The 23964-nt window shown below is 43.7% G+C and overlaps 1 protein-coding gene across 2 annotated transcripts in view; it reads right to left on the bottom strand.

Moving 5' to 3' along the window:
- The window catches only part of LTK (leukocyte receptor tyrosine kinase), a 583144-nt gene that overhangs the window by 41179 nt on the left and 518001 nt on the right, over positions 1 to 23964 (bottom strand). For both annotated transcript variants that reach the window (XM_085627068.1, XM_085627069.1), the window contains 5 exons: positions 13207 to 13305; positions 6300 to 6452; positions 2042 to 2143; positions 1724 to 1910; positions 1077 to 1167 (listed from right to left, as the gene is read on the bottom strand). In XM_085627068.1, coding sequence (XP_085483194.1) covers positions 1077 to 1167; positions 1724 to 1910; positions 2042 to 2143; positions 6300 to 6452; positions 13207 to 13305 — 632 coding nt within the window. The remainder of the gene's footprint in view (positions 1 to 1076; positions 1168 to 1723; positions 1911 to 2041; positions 2144 to 6299; positions 6453 to 13206; positions 13306 to 23964) is intronic.

The following is a 23964-nucleotide window of genomic DNA, read 5'->3' on the forward strand; positions in this document are numbered from 1 at the left end:
TTCCACTGGCTTGAAATTAACTAGATGATGGATTACTTTACAATTATAGCTATGTCTGTCCACTTCGTGCTCCCCTCCTATACTTCTCACCGTAATGGGGTCCTGCTCTATGCCTTAGAGCATTAACCTAAAACCTATTGGCTTTACCAATGCTTGCTTCATTTTCTGCATAAACATGTAGTGTACGTGCAGATCGGCAGACCTGCTCCAGCACGATGTACTGCACTATAAGCCAAGTCACAGGGTATTAAGGCCACAGTCATTTAGTACTTGGCAAATCCGGTTGGTTGCATATCAGCAACACAGGTACAATGTTTGTGTTTTGAGGACAGTCACACTGAGAGCTGGTAAAAACCACCAAACCTCCTGCGCACAGTCGACCAAATAGCTGACAGAACTTCATGGCCGCTCCTGGACTGAATAAGTATTTGATGGTAATGTTGGTGCTCATGGTAATTACATTTTGAAGTGTATTGTTTCTTTATTTTGCACTCTATGTGGTCATCAGACAATGCATACAATTATTTTTTATATGGAATTCCTATCATTTGTTTTAACTCTTTTTAATTTTCATTACTTTCACTGTCTTTATTCATACATTTTAAATGGTAGCACATATTCCAGAAATGTTATACTTCTATGCCTAACAAAATGTGCCTGTATTATTATCATATCCAAGGGATGTATTACACGAGATAAAGTACCTCAAAATTAAAGACCACCAAAGGAGTAATCTCCCATGCCCTCGTTCTTTGATCTAACTGGTTTAGAAGCTTCTGGAAATACCGGAATACATGTAAGCCCTTTAGGTATAATTAGAGTTTTTTTAATCGTATGTTTCCCATACGGGTTCACGATTCTACCCATCGTAAGGAAGTGCCCTACAAAGTTCATTTCTACTGCTGCAAATCTACACCTATAGAAAACAAAGATGTATTCAGTAAGTAAGTCGGCTGAGATTGCCTTTCAGATCTGATGCTAGAGTGATCAGTGGTACAGAGGGAGTGAATTAAACATATTGACAACGCTTGTCATGCATTGAGGCCAGCAAAGCACAAGAGAGAAAGAATACTGACCTTGATCGCCACCTGGAGAGGGTTGGGGTCCCCTCCTATTCCTACTACCGTGCCCTCATAGACCTCTCCGAATGCACCGTGTCCAAGAGCCCTGGTGAGAGAAATCGAACCAAATGCCAGTTATAGGTTTAGTATGTCTGGTAGTTCGTTTCGGCACAATAAAAAAATATTTTTAGACTTATTCAGGAGTTGACCCCACTTACATTCCGGGACACACACACTCACACATCATTGACTCCACAAAATACTGTCTGCACATTAATGGTGATATGGTTTTAAGGGCACCTTTCAGAACAATACTAAAACTGATCTATAAGAGCTCATGCAACATAATCTACCTATCAGAGACTAGGACCCTCTCAAAATACGACCACCAGCCTGAAATTGTTTAGAAATCATTATTTGAGACTTGAGAAACAAAAAAAATCATAAGGCCTGTGTAAGGGTCAATTTAAAATGTGGGCAAAACATTTTCATGGTACGTTATATCAGGGACTCCATCATAATGGTATGGGGCGATGGCAGTTTAAGTCAAATCTGTGTCTTCGTTGAGTTTCAGTTGGGCAACTTGGGCGTCTTTCCTCCCATTGCCACACTCTTGGTCGATACCTTCTAATTCACAATGCCTTGGCGGGTGTGAATCTTACTTGAGAAGTGAGATGTTCTTCCGAGGGATCTCCTTCAGCTCGCTCAAGGTGGCGGCCTTCCCGGCAAAGCAGTAGTTAGGGTTGTAGTCCGTCATGATGGTGGAGGTTCGGATTTTACTCAGTTTGTACTCAGAGCTTTGCAGTCGCACACGCACTCCCTCCAGCTGCTGTTTCTTGCGTTGGTAAACTGTGGGTGAGCGATTGATCAAGGAAAAGGAAAAAACAAATAGGGTGAAAAATACATATGTCAAGGGCTTCACAGAACTGTGACTAGTGAATGCTTATGGCATACATACTAGGACATCCAATAATTCTTACCGATAGCTAGACCACCAGTGGTGAAGATCACGCCAAGAATGACTGTCGCAGTGACCACCGACAGAATGAGCGGGATGGGGAAGTGCCCGTCAGCGTCTGGCTCTTCATGGACAAAGGGAAAAACACATGTGTAACTCTAAATAAGCAAATCTAAAGATCTCACTTGCATATTTCCTAAGCAACCCAGAGGTCAGTGCTGGAACAGCAGACTGGAGAAGTGAAAATAAAAGAAAGACTCGGGCAGTCCTCATGCCCAGCATGAGATATGCCATCCATCTGTATCAGTCTCTAGCTAAACAATTTTAATGTTGCATGTGAGAAAAAGACATCCACATTAGTGTGTGGAGAAAATAAATGTTCTCTCTTAACATGTTATACCCCCTAGCTTTTCATCAAGTGCCTGCGGCCAAGAATTGAGGCACACTTAGTTGTGCATACATAGATTTTCACAGAAAAACGAATTCTTTGGGTAAAAAGTTGCACATGCACAACTGCATGCACCTTTATTCCTGCATGAATTCACCTGAGAGTTAGCTACAGGAGGTGGCCTGCCATGTTTTCTCCTCTTCCAAAAGACAAGTTTAGAATTGTTTCACACGCTTCAAACGGATGTCATAGGGCTCTTTGAATAGGTTAGAGATTGTGCACTAACGTTCTTGCTTTGCCGACTTTAAACAGATTAAAAACTCACATAGGTTTTGCAGTAATCTGACCAGAAGCCCTTGGTGTTCCACCAACCTGAGAGCAGCTGTTACGCAGGACAGGTGTGTTTTCGCTCTTCCTATCACTGTGTTTAACCGTAGCACGTACCACGAAGACCTGAATGTTCAGTTCCTACATATTGTATTGTAATTGCATTTATATAGCGCTTACTACTCTGGACAAAGTGTTGAAGTGTTTTACACCAGGCAGCAGGCTGCACTGGAACCTATTGTTAGTCATGAATCCCGTGGTTATTGGTAATTGTTGTTTTTTTAGGTTAGTCTTGCACTCTTAAGAAAACCCTTAAATGCATTTGCTCCAGTTTCTCTGTGGTAGAATAAATTGATTTGAATTAGATGTGAAAATTAGTGGGGACTGTGTGAGTTCATGCAAATGATAGGTGGCATTAATTCATTCATTTAATGTATCCTCATTTATTAATGGAAACACACGATACAGATGTTACTTAATATGAACATGTACACTAAAAGTCAATATTCAACCAAGCAATACAATTTGTAGAAATAACAGTTTATAAACACATCAAAAGGACTTTTACCGTCTACACACATTCACACAAATATACACAACATTTGTAAAACTCAGACTCTGGACAACAGTTAGATCCAAACTAGTGACAGTCCAATGTCCTCTACCCATGTTGCACGGTAGTCAGAGGACTGTAGCGCCTATAAAAAGCACTGACAAACGTCCACGGTTTCTGTCAACTTCTCCACCACCATCGTCAGGCCCACACGCAGATATGGTATGACACAGCATAAGTTGGGGAGTCCAGGTTTTAGAGCACGAAAACGCTCTTCATATGACTCATAATATCACCAGTCTTTTTAGGTTTATGCAGGATATATATCAATGGAAAATCCCAGCAAAGATCCGTATATTACCCGTCCCAAAAATATACTCAAGTGCCCCACATCATGTTAGTCCTGAGGATAATAAGGGAAACCAACCTGTAAACAGAGCCCTTCCAAATCAGCGGAGTGACAATGTCACACAGAGAGGTGACGGGAAGCCTACCTCTCAGTTTAATGCTGAGCCCACCTCCTAATTCAGTGCTGAGCCCACTTCTCAGTTAGATGCTGAGCCCACCTCTTAGTTTGATGCTGAGCCTACCACTCAGTTCGATGCTGAGCCCACCACTCAGTTCAGTGGTGAGCCCGCCTCTCAGTTCGATGCATAGCCCACCTCTCAGTTCGATGCATAGCCCACCTCTCAGTTCGATGCATAGCCCATCTCTCAGTTCGATGCTGAGCCCACCTCTCAGTTCGATGCATAGCCCACCTCTCAATTCGATGCTTAGCCCACCTCTCAGTTCGATGCTGAGCCCACCTCTCAGTTCGATGCATAGCCCACCTCTCAATTCGATGCTTAGCCCACCTCTCAGTTCGATGCTGAGCCCACCTCTCAGTTCGATGCATAGCCCACCTCTCAGTTCAATGCTGAGCCCACCTCTCAGTTCAATGCTGAGCCCACCTCTCAGTTTGATGCATAGCCCACCTCTCAGTTCAATGCTGAGCCCACTTCTCAGTTCAATGCTGAGCCCACCTCTCAGTTCGATGCTGAGCCCACCTCTCAGTTCGATGCATAGCCCACCTCTCAATTCGATGCTGAGCCCACCTCTCAGTTCGATGCTGAGCCCACCTCTCAGTTCGATGCTGAGCCCACCTCTCAGTTCAATGCTGAGCCCACCTGTCAGTTCAATGCTGAGCCCACGTCTCAGTTCAATGCTGTGACCTCAATCGCCTCTCGGCGCTTACTTCTCAAAGCGACATTGACAACCCGCAAAAACAGAAGTCAGGATTATAACAAGGTTTGTCAGAGGAAGAGGATATTTGAGATTTTTCACAATACAACCACGGACAGGCTCCAAAAAGTACTGGAAAAATTACCAACAGAATCGGCTCTGCTGTGTTCTATCTCAAAAGAAGTTGATCTGAGGCATCGTAAAAGAGTTTCCGCTGTGTGTGGTAGCAGTAAAACCCCTACCAAAACATGTGGCGGGGAGTCTGAGGTATGAGGAAGTGAATCTTGGTTTGTTTCGCCTTTTTGGGGGGACACATTTCTGATTCATAAGCATTGAAAAGTCCAGAAGAGAAGAACAGGCGGTATCCAACAGTGGTCTGCGACATTGCTTGCCTAGATGCAAGTAGCTTGTGTATCACAGCTGCCGCTGAAAGCGTGAACCTTCTGATTCCTGAAACAATATACCTGTTCAATGGCAGTCCATTATTGGGTGATATGTTGGGACGCACAAGCAGACAACACATATGCAACCACCATGCACAAAAAGACAATACACAGGAAGGCCCACACAAATATATGGCCACACATGCAGACACATCTGGATAACTGGATGGATCAATCGACATGTGAGTGTCTATATGGAGGGACAGAACGTTGGATGTCTTGATGTATGTATAGGTGTATGCCCCACGCCTACTTTTGTATGTATCTGCTGGTATTTTATATAGTGCAAGCCTGGCTGGGTCACAATGGAGTGCCATAAAGCAAAAAGGAATAAATACATTTGCATTTCACATTAGATTACAAATATTTACAATTACATTAGATTTCATTCATTTTTAGGTTTTCAGGTGCGGGGAGTTCCCATACTCTGTTTTAGATCATAGCCCCCCAGGTTCCCTGGTCCTCAAGACAGCCATTAGACCATATCTCCTCCCATGTATCATCTTTATGAATCAAACCAATGGAGTAATGAGGATTACTTTGGTTTGTTGATGGTATATTATCAGGATCAACTATCAAGGCATTCAACGTGTTGCTGGTAGTGAAAACAGGTGTTTGGTGGTAATTGAAAGCCCCTGCATTGATGATAAGGAGGCAGAGAAAATGGAGGCTGGGGCCTTGAAAATTAGTTTATATGATGAGGTCTATTTACAATGAAAGAGAATGTTTAGCAGCATTTGATCGTACCTATATTAGCAGGGACTCCCTCTTTAAAGCTAGACCTATTGATCTTGCCAATGCTTGTTTTTAATGGGGACCAATTACATACCTCAGTACTCTAGTTCAAATTTGATCGTTTTGTACCTCGTTTTTTCCCCTTCTGCCTTTTAAAAGTTTTGTAGGTGAACCATGGGCACCCCTTTACTGAACATCTTTATATTCTCCCAGGCGTTGGTCACATTAATTTTAGCCTCGTTCAAAGTTATGGGGAAGGGGCGGTCCTGTTTCTGGACACTTTAACGCTATGTGACTTATCTGTCTTCCTCGTAAGAGACGAATGCGAGAAAAGAGAGTTAGAAGCATCTATCACACAACTGGGAGCTCCTTGGTGAGGTCTAAAGAGTTTGCGAAGAGTAAAGGGTTTTGACAATCAGTAGTAAGTGGGAAACTTTCTTTCTTGCTTAGTGTTTATGTCGTTTTGTAAATTTGAGGTCTGTGGTGACATATACTTGTATTACCTTTTGTTTGGAACAAACTAGATGGACATCATCCTGTCATTGCAACACAGCATGGACATTGAGCACATAGGAGCCAGTAGGAGTTCTGGTTCCAAAGGGGGTCCCTGTACCTGTGCAGCTGACGTTGTCGCTCGCCAGCACCTCCCCAGACCTGCAGATGCACCTGACGAGCTTGGTGCGGAAGTTGCGCTCGCAGTGTCCAGACAGGCAGTGGTTGCAGTTCAGGGCCAGTTCGATCAGCACCTCCCCATGGCTCTCCATGACTGCGGAAACCAAAGAGACAATGCAGCACGCAGCCATTTAATACCTGCACGAGTAACATGAATATTACTGCTCTGCTGTAACGGATCTACCCCTGCTTCCCCTCGGAGCCGCCACAGGAGGGGGTCGGCAAGGGCTGTTTGCCCCAGGACTCACTCTTTGCAGGGTCTCGTGCTGTTAATGCCACATTTATTCATAGAGCAGGCCCACCTAGCGTTTGTGAAATATTCATTTGCTACAGCTACCTCAAATGTACTCCAAGGCACTGTTTTAGTTTGGACTAGGTCCTCGTGCCACCAGAAGACAAGCGAGGCGCCTTGTATGATGTTGGTGACCCCAGCCCCACAAACATGTCTGCCAAGCTTGCTTCCAAAACTGGTTTGAGCAAAACTCTCTGGTTTTCAGCTTCACTGGTCAGTCACTGGACATCTGTACCCCACAGAGGGTTACACTGGGCAATACTGTAGACGATTGTCATGGCTCGGCTTGGCTTATGCATTGTGGACCCACAGCTAGCTTGGGGCAGATGGACATCTCCCAATGACATCAGCACAGTATATGCCAGAGGTTGTGGCAGTCTGGTGGCGCAGCAAAACCTGTCTCTGGGACTAATGCACTACTTATGATTACCCCTATGTAAATGTATACATTGATCCCTATGTCAACGAGGCATGTATCATTTCAAGCTTCAGAGTACACTCCAGGCCTAGTGGCTGCTGCACACATTGATGCCTCCCAGCGCACACAGGTGTGTGCCCACTTGCACCTGTTTCAAACCTCTGATGACATCTCGTTTCCCACCTTTCGAGCCTTTTGCTTCCCCTGTCTCCTGTATTCCTCTTACCAAATGCGTTTGCATTTTCAGCATGGCTGCTCCTCTCAAACTACATACCACGTGTACTTGCTCCTGAGCACGTACACAATGCATACATACAAGCAGGGTCTCAGTAGTTCCTTGACTCTCTAAGTATGAAATTCCTACAAAATCCCATGGCTCAAGCCCAATGCCTTCGTGGATGTCCATATCCATCTTTGTTAGTACGCGCTCCCATCACGCACACTCACATACATGCACACACATACATGCACACAGAGATCCACACACACAGGCACAATCGCATTCCACTGTAATAATGTTCCTTAACTAGTGATGTCCAATTTGCTTTTCAGCACATCACTTTGTGCACATTTGCACCCCCAGCACTACCCCAGGACAGGACTGCTCTTGCACACGACTCCTCCAATACAGGAATGCTCTCGAACAGGACTGCACCAACACAGAACTTCTCTAACACAGGGCTACTCATGCAAAGGCTGTCTCTTGCACAGGACTAGCACGTGACCATTGTAGCACTGGGCTGTACTAACACAGGACCACCCCAACACAGTACTTCTCTAACACAGGGCTGCCCTCACATATGACTGCTCTAACACAGGACTGCTCTTGCATAGGAACTACTCTCACACAGTACTGCTCCAGAACAGGGATACTCTTGCCCAGGAACTGTTTTCACACACTACTGCTCTCGCACAGGACTGCTCTCACAGGACTACTCTAATACAGGACTACTCTTGCCCAGGAACTGCTCTCACACACTACTGTTCTCGCACAGGACTGCTCTCACAGGACTGCTCTCACAGGACTGCTCTAATACAGGACTACTCTTGCCCAGGAACTGCTCTCACACACTACTGTTCTCGCACAGGACTGCTCTCACAGGACTGCTCTCACAGGACTGCTCTAATACAGGACTACTCTTGCCCAGGAATTGCTCTCACACACTACTGTTCTCGCACAAGACTGCTCTCACAGGACTGCTCTCACAGGACGGCTCTAATACAGGACTACTATTGCCCAGGAACTGCTCTCACACACTACTGCTCTCGCACAGTACTGCTCTCACAGGACTGCTCTAATACAGGACTACTTTTGCACAGGAAGTGCTCTCACACAGGTCTGCTCTCACACAGAACTACTCTTACACAGGACTGCTCTCACACAGAACTACTCTTACAAAGGACTACTCTCCGACAGTACTGCTCTAACACAGGACATCTCTTACACAGGACTGCTATAATACAGGACTACTCTTGCACAGGTCCTGCTCTCACACGGGACTGCTCTAATACAGGACTACTCTCACACAGGGCTGCTCTTGCACAGGACTGCCATCACACAGAACTGATCTCACAGAACTGCTCTAACACAGTACTACTCTTGCACAGGAACTGCTCACACAGTACTACTCTTGCACAGGGCTGCCCTCACACAAGACTACTCTTGCACAGGACCTGCTCTCACACAGGACTGCTCTCACACAGAACTACTCTTACACAGGACTGCTCTCACACAGAACTACTCTTACAAAGGACTACTCTCCGACAGTACTGCTCTAACACAGGAGATCTCTTACACAGGACTGCTCTAATACAGGACTACTCTTGCACAGGTCCTGCTCTCACAGGACTGCTCTAATACAGGACTACTCTTGCCCAGGAACTGCTCTCACACACTACTGTTCTCGCACAGGACTGCTCTCACAGGACTGCTCTCACAGGACTGCTCTAATACAGGACTACTCTTGCCCAGGAATTGCTCTCACACACTACTGTTCTCGCACAAGACTGCTCTCACAGGACTGCTCTCACAGGACGGCTCTAATACAGGACTACTATTGCCCAGGAACTGCTCTCACACACTACTGCTCTCGCACAGTACTGCTCTCACAGGACTGCTCTAATACAGGACTACTTTTGCACAGGAAGTGCTCTCACACAGGTCTGCTCTCACACAGAACTACTCTTACACAGGACTGCTCTCACACAGAACTACTCTTACAAAGGACTACTCTCCGACAGTACTGCTCTAACACAGGACATCTCTTACACAGGACTGCTATAATACAGGACTACTCTTGCACAGGTCCTGCTCTCACACGGGACTGCTCTAATACAGGACTACTCTCACACAGGGCTGCTCTTGCACAGGACTGCCATCGCACAGAACTGATCTCACAGAACTGCTCTAACACAGTACTACTCTTGCACAGGAACTGCTCACACAGTACTACTCTTGCACAGGGCTGCCCTCACACAAGACTACTCTTGCACAGGACCTGCTCTCACACAGGACCTGCTCTCACACAGGACTGCTCTCACACAGAACTACTCTTACACAGGACTGCTCTCACACAGAACTACTCTTACAAAGGACTACTCTCCGACAGTACTGCTCTAACACAGGAGATCTCTTACACAGGACTGCTCTAATACAGGACTACTCTTGCACAGGTCCTGCTCTCACACGGGACTGCTCTACTACAGGACTACTCTCACATAGGGCTGCTCTTACACAGGACTGCTATCACACAGAACAGATCTCACAGGACTGCTCTAACACAGTACTACTCTTGAACAGGAACTGCTCTTACACAGTACTACTCTTGCACAGGGCTGCCCTCACACAAGACTACTCTTGCACAGGACCTGCTCTCACACACGGCTGCTCTCACACTGGACTACTCTTACACAGGACTACTCTTGCACAGGACCTGCTCTCACACACGGCTGCTCTCACACTGGACTACTCTTGCACAGGACTACTCTCACACAGGGTTGCTCTTACACAGGACTGCTATCACACAGAACTGATCCCACAGGACTGCTCTAACACAGGACTACTCTTGCACAGGACTGCTCTATTCCTTTTGCCATGAAGAAGAATAACTCATTGAAAGTGGGGAAGGTGGTGGGGGCATGTAGGGAGATTGGAAGTTGGGGGTGCTCTTCTCCTTCCCATCACAGCGCCCACCAGAAGAGAGGAGCATCCCACGTGAAATCTTTGCTCGCCCCTCCTTCCTTGAGCTCTACACACCAAGCCTGCTTCCTCCTGTCTTTCTTTGCTTCATTACAGCAAGTGAAATGAGCCACTGACAGGCCCCATCTTTTCACAGCAACATCTGCCTGGGGTTTGCCTTTCATCGCCTTCTTTGAAGCGCACATTATCCGTAGCCGTTGCCAGATGTTTAGGTTTCCGCCAGTCTGTCAGGCAGAAGATTAATGTCTGAGCAGGCAAAGATGTGAGGTTGTGTCCACGTCTCAGAAACCACTGCATCCCAAGCGCCTCGTGGTCGCAAATGCATCCCTTGGGTACTTGGCGCCTCGCCTTAGTTACAGGTCATTGCAGATCTCATATGCCCTAGCGCGCCACGATATAAAGTACTTGGCTATTGCTGCTCTATGCAAACATCCATTTACGTAACATTTAGCTTATAAAAGCAGATAGAGGCTTGATTTGTAAGTTAGCCACTATGTAAATGAGTTCCACATACATCTGTGGTATGTTAAGTTATTTTATACGGATATCCTGAAAATCTGTAGTGCATCTCGCCTCACGTATGTATGTTGGACACCCACTTTAACTTCCAAAGGGGATACAGCTAGTCTATCCAGAAACAAATCAAGGATTTTCAGTGATCCAAGCAAAAAAAGATCTTTGCCCCTGGAGGGCTCCCTGTACCCTCAAACTAGTAATTTTTCAGCCCGTTTTACTTTGAGTTGGTACAACTACCAAGATGATGTCTATAGGCTGCTGCCTTGCCTCATTTATGGAAGTGCCACAGTGAACCTTCCATCAAGAGTCAACCATCCTCCTGCTTGGTCATTCTCAGGCGCGCTTATGTCTGCCAACACTGGCACCGCCCTAGAATAGTGGGCGGGTCCTCAATCGACCAATAGTACAACCAGAGGCTTATTGGGACGAAGTGACCTAACCCCTAAAGGTATAACATTCTTGATAAGTAGTGTGACTCATGCAAGACCTTCAGAGGTAGTTTCAAAAGTGTAAGCAATTTCTGTGGCACACCTGACCTTGCCTGGTTCTAACATGATGAGCTTTGAGCCCCCACTTAATTCCAAGAAAACATCTGCTCAATCATAACCATGCATCTCACCCCAGGATTGTTAAGTTCCTAGAATGGTTGTAGATCGCAGTTGCTTCTCTCTCATCCTTGTGATTTCTTAATTATGGTACTTATCCAGAGCTCTTGACACTTTACTAAGCTTAGCCTTCATACTGGTGGAAGATTAATGACTTCATTTTCTGGCATCGAATTATATTTGGTTGTCCACTTATCTGGCAACAGACAACATCCTACACTTCTAGGGACAAACATGTGCAATCTGCCAGTAGCACTCTAGATGGCTGTTAGTAGGACTCGTCTGGTAAGTCATCACTTGCATTAGCGCTACTGTATTTGTACTCCCAGCAGTTTTGTATGCTGCATGTGTGCCAATGTATCTTATTGTTAAACAAGGTTAAAAACTCGTGCGATTATGCACTGACTGAATTCTTTAAATTCTGCACCAGTCCTGAAGAAGGCGATAAAATCATCTGTGGACTGAAACATTTTCTATCAATATTTCATTCTAACACAAGTAACTGTATATTGAAAGGCCATATATTAAGAAGTTTCATTCCTGTGAAGGAGTGTTTCCACTTACTTTGATAATAGAGCACTCCTTGATTGATTGCACACATGTTCAGCATTACTTTTATGTAGAGATACCTGTGACTGTGATGTTAACTTCATAAAGAATAATATTATTTTAAAAAACTATAGTTGATGGAGCTAGGTATCATTAAAAAGAGAGCATTCCATATGGGTACAATCCTACTTCTAAATATGTAAGTACCACTGGAAGCTAGACATTCAGTCTGCATCTAGAATCCATATATTCATATCTACACAATGTGTCCCTCTAATCCTATGGGAAGCAAAAAGTAACTTTTTCCACTTTAGTTTTTTTTCAGTATCACCCTAGTTTATGAGTATTTAGGAGCAATTACTAGATGTAGGATTTTATTTTGCTGGAACCAGCTAGTAGAATGCCAGTACTCCAGGAAAATATAGTTTTCTAGCTGGAGCGCTCCCCATACACTAACATCCAAATTTTAAGGCCTGTTATAAATATGAGGCACCCTAAGGCGCCTTACCTCTCCTTAGGGAAGCAGTGGCCCTGCATAGACGTTAAGAGGATATTCATTTGCTATGGCCTTACTGTCTTGGTTTTATCTTTTTGTCCACATCGGTGAGCTAATAGTTAGAGATTCCTCTTCCATGGAAGTAGAGGAATAAAAAACATACAAGCTCTTAGCAGGGGCGGCTCCCCTGCAATGGCACAGGAGCACCGCCCCATTGGCTCAGAACCAGCAGCTGAAAAATAAAACGATATTTTAATATTGTTTTATTTTTCATCTGCTAGCTGAGCCAGCGTGTGCAGGAAAGGGTTAAGCTGGGTCGGGCCGGGCCATGGGAGGGGGGAGGAGGTAGATGTGCACTTTTAAGTGCGTATGTTAGTTTGGCTGGCTGACTTAGGCCAGCCAAACTAACATGCGCACTTAGGTTTCTCCAACCCGGCTGTATTGCACAGCCGGGTTGGAGAAACAGCACATACTCCCTGTGCCTGAGTGAGCGTTGATCCAGCCTGCTCAGGCCAATCCCCACCCTGCTCTAATGTTTGAGAGCAGCGAGGGGATTGGATGGGGAGTCCGTGATGATGGCCTAGGGACTGCTGGGACCAGGAAGTGGAAACAGGAGAGCGTGAGACGGCCTGCAGCACCAGGTAAGATCTTTTTTAAATTATTAACCCCCGTACACTTCTATCTCCCACGCTCCCCCACACCACCCCTCCACCCCGCATCACCTCCATCTGTCCTACCACTCTAAATCCATGTTGGCCGGCACTGGGTCTTACCTGCCAATGGCTGCAAAAATATCTCCCCACTGGGACTCATGAAAGAAATTCCGTCCTCCCCATCGGTTGTGAGGTCATCAGATGCTGCTGCATTTCCACCTGCAAACAGGAGGCTCAGTGTCTTTACATGCACTTTAATACCAATAAGTATAGTACCAGAAACCAGTGCATCACTCTCTTTCTATCTTTCGACACACACGGCCTGATTCTTTAAGAACATATGTTTCTTCTTCACAATTTGCTACCAGTACACACTGCACAGACTTACTTCAGGATGGAGGGGAGACAAATTCCAACCAGAGGGAAAGAGAAGCAAGCCATTTGTTTTTGTTTAGCAGAGTCCCAGCCTGAAAGACGGCTACCAATTGAAGCATCTTCCCCACCCCCTCCACCCCTCGAGGCCTCATCCTGCATTCTCCAGTATCTCTTGAGGACTAACCCCAAACAAAACTCTGTTACCATTACTCCCTTGGACAGTTTTTATTTTCCTCAGATTTAGATCTCCTAGGGGTTTTCTGTGGCCAACAAACAGAGCATCTAAATATCAGGAGCATAGGGTATAAACTTTGGCTCTGTTATGCAAGAGATGTTACAGATCTGCCAACTCACACGGTGGCACCGTTTGTCACATGATATCGGCCCCTTCAAATGGGCTCCCGGTGAAGAGCTGATGTTTAACCAAGGCACAAAAGATGAACTGGAAAGCCCTTCACAGAGTGGGTTTCCGGCTCGTGCTTTGAGGCCCTGCACATCCAATTTTGTGATCTACCCCAATCTACCCCACTCCAATCTACCCAACTCCACTCCACCCCACTCCAATCTACCCTAATCTACCCCACTTCAATCTACCCCATTCTGCCCCAATCTACCCCTACTCCACTGGACCCCCTTACAATCTACCCCACTCTAACCCACTCCAATCTACCTCACTCTATTCCACTTCACTCACTCCAATCTACCCCACTCCACCCCAATATAATCTAGCCTATCTACCCCACTCCTCCTCTCTCCAATCTACCCCAATACAATCTACTCTACTCAAATCTACCCCACTCCAATCTACCACACTCTAACCCACACAAGTCTACCCAAGTCCGATCTTCTCCACTCCAGTCTATCCCAATCTGATCTACCTCAATCTACCCCACCCCAATCTACCTTAATCTACCCCAATCTCCCCACTCCAATCTACCTTAATCTACCCCAATCTCCCCACCCAATATACTCCAATCTACCCGATTCCGATCTACCACAATCTGCCCCACCCCAATCTACCCCATCCCACTCTACCCCAATCTCACCCACCCTAACCTATCTCCCCCCTGTCTACCCCAATTTACCCCACTGCAATGTGACCCAAACTACCCCATCCCAATCTACACCAACCCAATGCATCCCACCCCAATCTACCCTAATATCCCCCACTCCAATCTAACCCAATTTATCCCACCCCAATCTTACTCAAAGTACCCCATCCCAATCTACCTTAATCTATCCCACCATAATCTACCCCACCCCAATCTACTCCACCCCACTCTACCCCACCACAATCTACCCCACCCCAATCTACTCCACCCAATCTACCCCTATCTACCACACTCCAATCTACTCCAATCCAATCTACCCCAGTCTACCCCACCACAAACGATGCCACCCCAACCTACCCTAATCTACCCCACTACACCCCACTCCACCCCTCTCACCTTTAGCCACACTGATTAGCAGCCACACTGGTGTACAACATGGCTAAACCACATTGGCAAAGCCAAAGGCTCTCAGATAGGAGAGACCTATTGGCTATGCCAAATGGAGAGGTTGGGTGGTGGGTAGAAGTGCTGCAGGCTGTGCTCAGCACTAAGAATGCTCAGTCCAAGTTCCCGCCCCCTTTGCACATGGTCAAACTTTGTTAGATGTTGGCAGGTTTGATGCTTCCAATGTTCAAATTTTTAAGCTGGTGATGTTTTAACAGTTAATCTGCTACCTGTAATGCTGAGTGATTAAATACAAATATACATGGGCATTTCTGGTGATCAAGAACATTAGTTTACAAAACGTTAAAGCGAAAAATGATGATTGCCGCTGGGCAAAAGTAGGGCAGGTTGTTTTGAGCAAGTGCAAAAAGAATCTGTACAATGTCAGCTCATTCAAAGTATAAACAAATATGGGCGAAACCAACAGATCTTGCTATGGCAATCTGATGGGTTAGTTAACTTTCTTTTTTAAGTATATACTACACAAAATATTAAAAAATATATATATAAAAAAAGAAAACATTTGTCCATCTATATGTGGTGGTCATATGCTTGCAACAAACTTGAAAATAAATTAATAATCATATATTTTTAATGGAACATTTATATGTTTCCTAGCAGGCAGGTACAAACAAAAACAATAGTTCTGTCGGGCATGCAAACTATTTCTTTTTGAAAGACTTATTTCTTTTATGTATTATTCTACAACCTTTATTAATGGTATCCAAAATATTTTAAAAATGGAACACATAGCAAGGAACACTGACGCAATTTTGATGAGTATCTTGTTATTTTATATAAGTTAAAGCATTTATATATACTCATACATTTGCAAACAAGGCTGTCAAAGCAAGGTGAAGCTTATAGTGATGTGTACTAAGGTGACATTTGTGCTCAGTGGTAGAACAAGGTGCATATATTATGTACAAGGTGATTACAACCACAGTATATACAAGGGAGGAGAAGTCCAGAATAGTATGCAAAACACAATAACTCTGATGCTTGTACAAATTGTTCATTCATTTGCATCCAGAGTCTTGATAAATCTGGACCATAGAAGATCGTCGACGTTTCAACCCAACCATGAAGTGGGCCGAACCATTTCTCCATGCTGTGGTGGGTGGAATAAATGGATCATTTGAGCAAAATATTTACAAGACCCTTATTCGTTCAACCATATGTGAAAGACAGTTGAAAAGACCAATGGAAAAAGAGGGCTTAACAAAGCTCTTCTGTGTATGCATACATGTAATTATTTTATATATTAGTTATGCATTTTTATGATTAATTGAGGCTATCAAGACAGATGAACTGTCTTTAATCCAGTCCTAAAAAGATAGCGCCCAACAAATCAAAAATATTCATCATTGCAAAGAGGCCACACACAATTAATACAGGCTGTTAGTAAGAATAGAGTTGGATCTCCATCTGCTGGGAGGGAGTTGTTTCGCTCTGAAAGAGTGCCATTTTGACAACTTTCTCACTTGCTACTGAGGCACATTTTCTGGTACTGTGGCTGCACCCTAGGAGGCCGTCTGGCTTCGCCTTGTTTTAGACCTGGCTCTATACATTGGCAATTGACATACAATAATGAACTCTCTTAAGTTAGATTTATGAAGCCACGCAAGGCCACTTTGCATGGCCCTGAGTGGGGCCATAACACTGGAGTACAGCAACGTAGCGCAAAATGCTGCGTTACCTTACTCTGCTCTGGGAAGGCGTTCTATGTTCGTTTGGTGGGTGTTCCCAAGCAACTCCCATGGATTTTGACAGATACCCAGATTTACCAGAATTGGTAAACCTGGAAATGTGCTAAAAAGATGTGTCTTCCCAGGAGAGCCATAACAAAGAGCAATATCTTTGTTTCTCCTCATGCATCTCAGGATTGTTTTTGTGCAGGAAGGTGCCCCTTCCTGCACAAAAACAATCCTGTATGCAACGGAGGTGACTACATTGGCACTAGACTGCCAAAAGGGCACCCGTGCAGAGGAAAAGGCAAGAATGCATCGTATTGACTTAGACACAGAGCATTCCTGCCCTTTACCTGTCACGTAGTGCAGATGTAGTGGGTGATGTTTTTTTGGGTGACGACCAATAGAAAAAAGTCAAAAAGTTCTTTCTAGCCTCACATCAGTCACAGGCTGGGAATTTCAATTGTAATCAGCACAGAAAGATTATGCTCTTACGCGGGTATTTATATCCCTCAAATACATTGAACCATTCTTTTTGTTGCTTTATGGCTCAAGGTTATGGCTTTAAAGAGGATCCCATAAATCACTTCCGAGCACACAATAATAAAGGCAGCCCACGACTGGTCACAGAGCCCATGATAAGTAAAGGATTTCACAATTGGTTAGACAGCCCACAATAGGTCACAGAGCCCCTGACAATAAAGCAGCTCACAATACGTCAGACAGCCCACAATAAGCCAGGCAGTATAATTCAAGTAGTTGATAAAAAGCCAGGAAGGTCAATCAGTTGGATGGGATACCAAAGATAAAGGAAACCCCACAGAAGGCTGACAGGGCTGCTTTTTAGGGTGAAAAGAAAGAGACATGCGTCAGCTATGGAGCCTGACAAACAGCCCTGAGGAAACATACATTTTGTTTCTTTTAGACACACACACATGTATGTGTGTGTATATATACACACACCCACACACACACACACACACACACACACATATATATATATATATATATATATATATATATATATATATATATATATATAAAACAACACTCCGTCTCGTAAACTGAAGATCTCTCCTCAAGAAACAGAAGCAAACCCAAGGTGCGGTGAAAAGAATTCCAATTATTTATTTAAATATAATGGACACCATCTCTGCCATTACGCGTTTCAGCCCGTTACAGGCCTTGGTCACATGATGCGCAACACAACGGATCCACCTTTTAAATATGCTTAGAGTAAGTCACATGCACAAATGGGGATAAATCATGGAAATAGAAGTTTACGTAACGCATACATTGTTAGTCTGTCTTCTCCAAACAATGCCCATCACATTTAGCAATAGCTTGTTAAATACATCGTATTTACAATTAAAATACTGCATTTCATCACAAAACCGCTAATTGCTAGTTCCTTCATTTAAAAAAATAAATAATGATATTATAATTTTAAGCAATTTAAAAACACACAGATGGCATGTTTTCAACAATGTTTAAACAGAAAAAGAAAAAGACAGGATTGGTAGGTCCTAGTCATATTCTATAGACAGGACTTATTGCCTATTTTCATTTTGCTTAATACAGCCCATGTGGGCCATTCCATGAAACCCCCTATTATTTTGTAGTAAAGTGACTGTGCAAATTGTGCAAATTCATGCAAGTACATATATCTATTACTCAGGGCCACATCCGTGACACCTATTTATAAATAGATATACATTGCCAAATTTATAAAAAATCTAACATCTATTCTCTATAAAAGCATTAACCCATTGTGCAAAAAAGTGTGTATATAAAAAATATCTTTCACATTAAAATTCAGTGCAATCTTACGAGACAGGGAAATAGCAGCATACCTCTAGAATTAATTGAAACTGTATGTTGCTGTTCTTCTCAACTGTTGAATATCCAGATTACAAGTGAGTATGAAAATCTTCACTTGAATTCAATCCTCTAGGATTCTTACTGTCCAACTCTAGGATATATTCCGTTTCCAATCTCCTTAATAAGACCTCCCGGTTCCCTCCCCTTCTTTGTATGGGAATTGAGTCTACCACCCAGTAGCTGAAGGCCTCCAGCTTACTGGCATGGTGCTCCTTAAAATGACGTGCCACCGGGTAGGTCAAATCCTTGTTAGTGATTGCTCGCATATGCTGGAGTACCCGCTTGTGAACCTGCAGCCTGGTACTACCAACATACCGCAGGCCACAGGGGCACTCCAGCACATACACCGCAAAATCTGTTTTACAGTTGAGGTATTTGGAGATAGGAACAGGTTCAGGAAGGAATGGAGTCAGATATGTTTTTCGATTTACTCCATATCTGCAGGCTTTGCATACATTGCAACGATAGAACCCTTTCCTTGCCGATAACCATGATTTAGATTGGGTCAATTCAGGGCTACTACTTACGAGCACATTGCTCATTGAGCGTGCTTTTCTGAAAGCTATCCTTGGTTTCTTGGATAAAGAATTACCCAACACTGGGTCAGCACGGACTAGTGACCAGTTGTTGTTAATGATTTTACGTACTGCTCCATGCTGTGTACTGAAGGTCAAAATGATCCGTGTGTCCTCAGTGTTAGTGACTGTTTGATCATGTGGTGGGGCTACCTTGGGTGTCAGTGCCATAGTTCTAGTGATGTTATTAACTTTTGACACAGCCCTAGAGAGTATAGATTCTGCATAACCTCTCTCTCTGAAGCGTTCCCTGCATTCATTTTGGGCTTTAAGAAAATCAGCTTCTGTACTACAGATACGACGCATCCTTAGCATCTCACTGAAGGGAATACTATTAATCAGGTGTTGTGGGTGGTGGCTTAGTGCATGTAACACCGTATTTCCCGCAGTGTCTTTCCTGTGTAGTCTAGTTTGTAGTTGGTTATTACAAACAAATATTTCTACATCCAGAAAAAAGACTGATCTATTGCTGATTTGAAAAGTGAACTGCAGGTTCAAATCATTGATGTTAATTGCTTCAAGAAATTGTTTGGCACTGAATTCATCCCCTCGCCATACCAAAAACAAATCATCAATAAATCTATACCAGCAAGTGATGTTCGACTCTATGGTAGCACGGTGTTCGGCCATGAGGACCATTTCCTCCCAGTAATCCATGTGTAAACATGCGTAACTGGGAGAAAAACAAGCCCCCATGGCCACACCACGCGTTTGCTGGTATACCTGATGCTGAAACAGAAAAAAATTGTTCTCCAAACACATGGATATCATGGTGAGCAACATTTTGTTGTGAGAGTACATTCCCATAGATCTTCGATTGAGATAATATTCACATGCCCTGACCCCATCCAAGTTATGTATACTTGTATAGAGGGATGTAACATCCATGGAAATAAGTAACATGTCAGAACTCCACGGGACTTCGACCAACTTTCTCAAAAAGTCCCCAGTGTCCTGTATGTACGATGGGAGACTTTTCATATGTTCCTGGAGAAAGTGATCCACATACTTGGAGATGTTTTCCAACAAACTCCCCCTGGCTGAAATAATCGGCCTGCCAGGAGGCTTGTCCATTCTTTTATGAATTTTCGGGATGAAATAGATAACTGGTATAATAGGGTGGTCTACTTTAAGGAATTTAAATTCATCCATTGAGATTAAGCCTGCAGATTTCCAGGCTAACAGTTTGTTGTAGCAGTCCTGTCGTGCTGCACTCATCATCTGAGGCGTGCTCAATTTGTAGCAGTTGCGGTTATTAAGATGAACAAGGGCTTCTTCCATGTACTGGTTCCTGGGCCATAGCACCACATTCCCACCCTTGTCCGATTGCCGCACTATGATGTTGTCATTCGTTTTTAATTTCTGCATGAGCTGGACATACTGGTTATCCTGTTTGCTGTATTTCTTTGGTGTCCTTGCCGTCAGAGAGTACAGATTCTTCAGGTCCGCTGTAACCTTTTCATTGAATGAATCAAAATTATCCTTCAACATGAGGGGATAAAAAGTGGATTTGGGTTTGAAAGGAGTTTTTTTCATTGGTTGAATCAGTGGTGTACAGCTTACTTCATCCAAAACTCCTATTTGCTCATTGTGGAGCTACTGTAAATCCCTAATTAAATCCACATCGCCAGCAACAAGATTGTTGTGAGAATCTTCTCCATCAACCAAACCCTGAGAGTGTGCCTCTGATGTATTTCTGGGACCTTGGAGGGCAAAGAATTTGCGCAGCTTGAGTTTGCGCACGAATTTATAAATGTCAATCCTTGTCTCTGCATATTTAAAATCTACCTTGGGGCTGTATATTAACCCCAATGCAAGGATATTAGTCTCCTCCTGTGTCAAATTAATATCGGTTAGATTGACTACAGTCTTGTTCATGGCTGAACCGGAGTTTGTTATCTCCGTTTCCATCCTCTGTTTGATTTCTTGTTGTTGCCATCGTTTGCGTTTGTGATTTTGCCGGCGCCTCGCCCTGCGCTTTTTATTCTTCCTGTATCTGCCACTTGCGTAGTTGAAGCTGCAGGGGCTCGGGGTCTCAGGGTTTGTTTCCGATCCTGTCGCATGCAACTGATTTCTTGAGCAAGCGACGCTCTTTGAAACCCCAATCCTGGATTTGTTTTTAATTGTTCACCTTCCGATTCACTATCAACCACTGAGCTGAGGTCGGTTGTTGACGTAGATGCTAATTCCTCATCCGCTCGTGGGTGATCCTTTGGACCCCTTGCCAGTACTCCTGCTTTAACTGCATCATACTTCTTAGCGAAAGTGAACACGCGCCCTTGTTCGTAATCGGCTTTATCCCTTTGAAACTTAAAGGTCTTCCGTTTTTTAATCACTTCCTCATCTCTGCGCAAGCGTGCCATCATTTCATCCCTATACTTGGATTTTTCCGTTGTGTCTTCTAATTCTGAAATAATCCTTTCCATGTCCTCTATTTCCTTTTGTAAGGCCACTTGGTCACTGATGGCATATTTAACCAACACCTCCACTAGTCGTCTGGAAGAGTCCAAATTAACAGTGGCCCATTCAGTTAACATTGCGGGGTCCGGTTTCTCATAACTAGGGGCCAGCATAATTCTCAACCCCCTCGGGATTCTTCCAACCTCCAAGTAACGAGATAGTGATTTGTGCTCCCACCATTTCGCCTGTTCGGCGCGCATGGTTTTCTCCAACTTCCTGAAATGTTCCTTTAAGCTGTTACATTCCCCCCTTATTGCACCATTGTTTACTGGTGAAGCAGTCTCATTATTAGGGGAATCATCAAACATAGTGCATGCTGCCGCTTCCCTGCCTCGTAGCGCATCGGCAAACATGGTGTCAAAATTAATGTGTCCCCGCTATATATATATATATAGTCACTGAAAGAAACAAAGGTTACAGGGACGTTATAGTTAGAAAGTGGCATTAAAAAACATAGAAATTCCCAGATAAAAACACAGGTTTCAGGGATGTTATAGTTAGTTAATCGAATTAAAAAATAACTTAGAGATTCACTAAAAAAACAAAGGTTACAGTAATAATTAGTTTCAGATTTCACACACACAAAACCATAGAAATTCAGCAGTTATAGTTATATTTATCTCAAGTAACCCTAAGTGCCCTAAGGTAACTATAACTCGCCCCCGCCATGTACAGTTTTCTCATCAATAATTTTACAGCAGATGTTGCAGTGATATTGTCAATGATGTTATAGAAGATGTTAAGAGTGATGTAATATTTGGGGTAATTAGCAGTGCATGGCGAAGGCATGAGTTATAGATACCTTAGGGCACAGGATATAATTACTTGAGATAATTCTATCTCTAACTGCTGAATATCTATGGCTTTTTGTGTGTAAAATATGAACTTAACGATAACCTTTGGTTTATTAGTGAAGTTCTAAGGTTTTTAAATTCTATTTCATAACTAAAACTGCATGCCCCACTCCCAATTCATTTTACAGGCCGTGCCCCAGGTCATGGGGTCCTCGAGGCTGAAATCAGCCCGGGGAGGGAGTCCAGAGTCCCAAGATGGCTGCCACCACTTCCAGGTTCAACCCATGAGACTAGGTTACAGGTTTCCGATATGAAGCTTTTAAGGGAACTACAGTAAATGGAGAATTAAACGTTAGGCGTTTTTCAGCATGTGGAGGATCAACACATCATTGACACCATGCATTTGGATGTTTATAGAGACATGGATACGCCGTTCAAACCTACTTCCACATTCATGCCAGCCTCCCCAAATGATTCCATAGATGCATTCAATGATTGCGTGATAGAAGTAAAGTCACTGCATAGAGCAACTATGAGTGGGTTTGACACATGGAATTATCAACAAAGAGCATATCATAATCTTATCAAGAAGCTCCAAACATGCAAACAGTTGATAATATGTAACTGCGATAAAGGAGGTAACAGTGCTGTGGCCTGTAGAAATGTACATCACTGAAACCTACAAGCAACTAAATGATGACAAATGTTACATCAGAAATGATTTGGATAGTGTGTGTAGGGTAAACACGCAGTATCACTCGGTTTTAATTGAGTGGAGGAATTTGGGGTTATTAAACCAGAGGAGTACCTGTATCTACGCATCGATTTCCCTAAGACACCAGTCATTCAAGAGATTCACAAAGATAAGGTACAACCACCTGGGAGACTGATTATATCTGTCAAAGAAAGTTTGTTTGAAAACACTTCCAGATACATTGATTATTTTCTGCAAGGATATGTTCGAAATCTACCTTCCAATATTAAGGATACTGGTGACTTTTTAAAAAGAATATACGGCATACCATGGTGTGATGATTATCTATTGCTTACTCTTGATGTTTCATCACTGTATACCAGTATCAACCACGAGGACAGAATTCATGCTGTTGAACACTTTTTGCAAACCAGATCATTGAAATTGTACAAACATACGTTGATGTTGATTTCTGTGATACGATGGTGTCTGGATGATTCAATTGCAGGACAGAGTATGCAGTATATGTATTGAATTGTGAATATGGCCTACGATATATTGGCAGCACAATTCTACAGGTCCAGCGCAGGATTCTGCAACAATTGAGAGCTATAAAAAACAAGGATTGGTTATATCCTGTTGCCAGGCATGTCCATGATCTTCACAACAATAATCCTTGAGTCTTGACCTACTTTGTAATTGATGCAGTCAAAAGACCACTGAGAGGAGGCAATTGGGAATGAATGCTTAGGCAGTTGGAGTGTAGATATATTGTCAGTCTAGATACTAAATGTCCTAATGGTTTAAATATCTGGGAGGAGTTGTATTCATTTTTGTCATTTTGGCTGTTATACAGATATCGCTGAGAGAGCTACATTACTTTGGTGTCCATGGTTTAATAACAATGGTGAA

This window comes from Triturus cristatus, chromosome 9 (genome assembly GCF_964204655.1).
Source record: "Triturus cristatus chromosome 9, aTriCri1.1, whole genome shotgun sequence".
Lineage (NCBI taxonomy): Eukaryota > Metazoa > Chordata > Amphibia > Caudata > Salamandridae > Triturus > Triturus cristatus.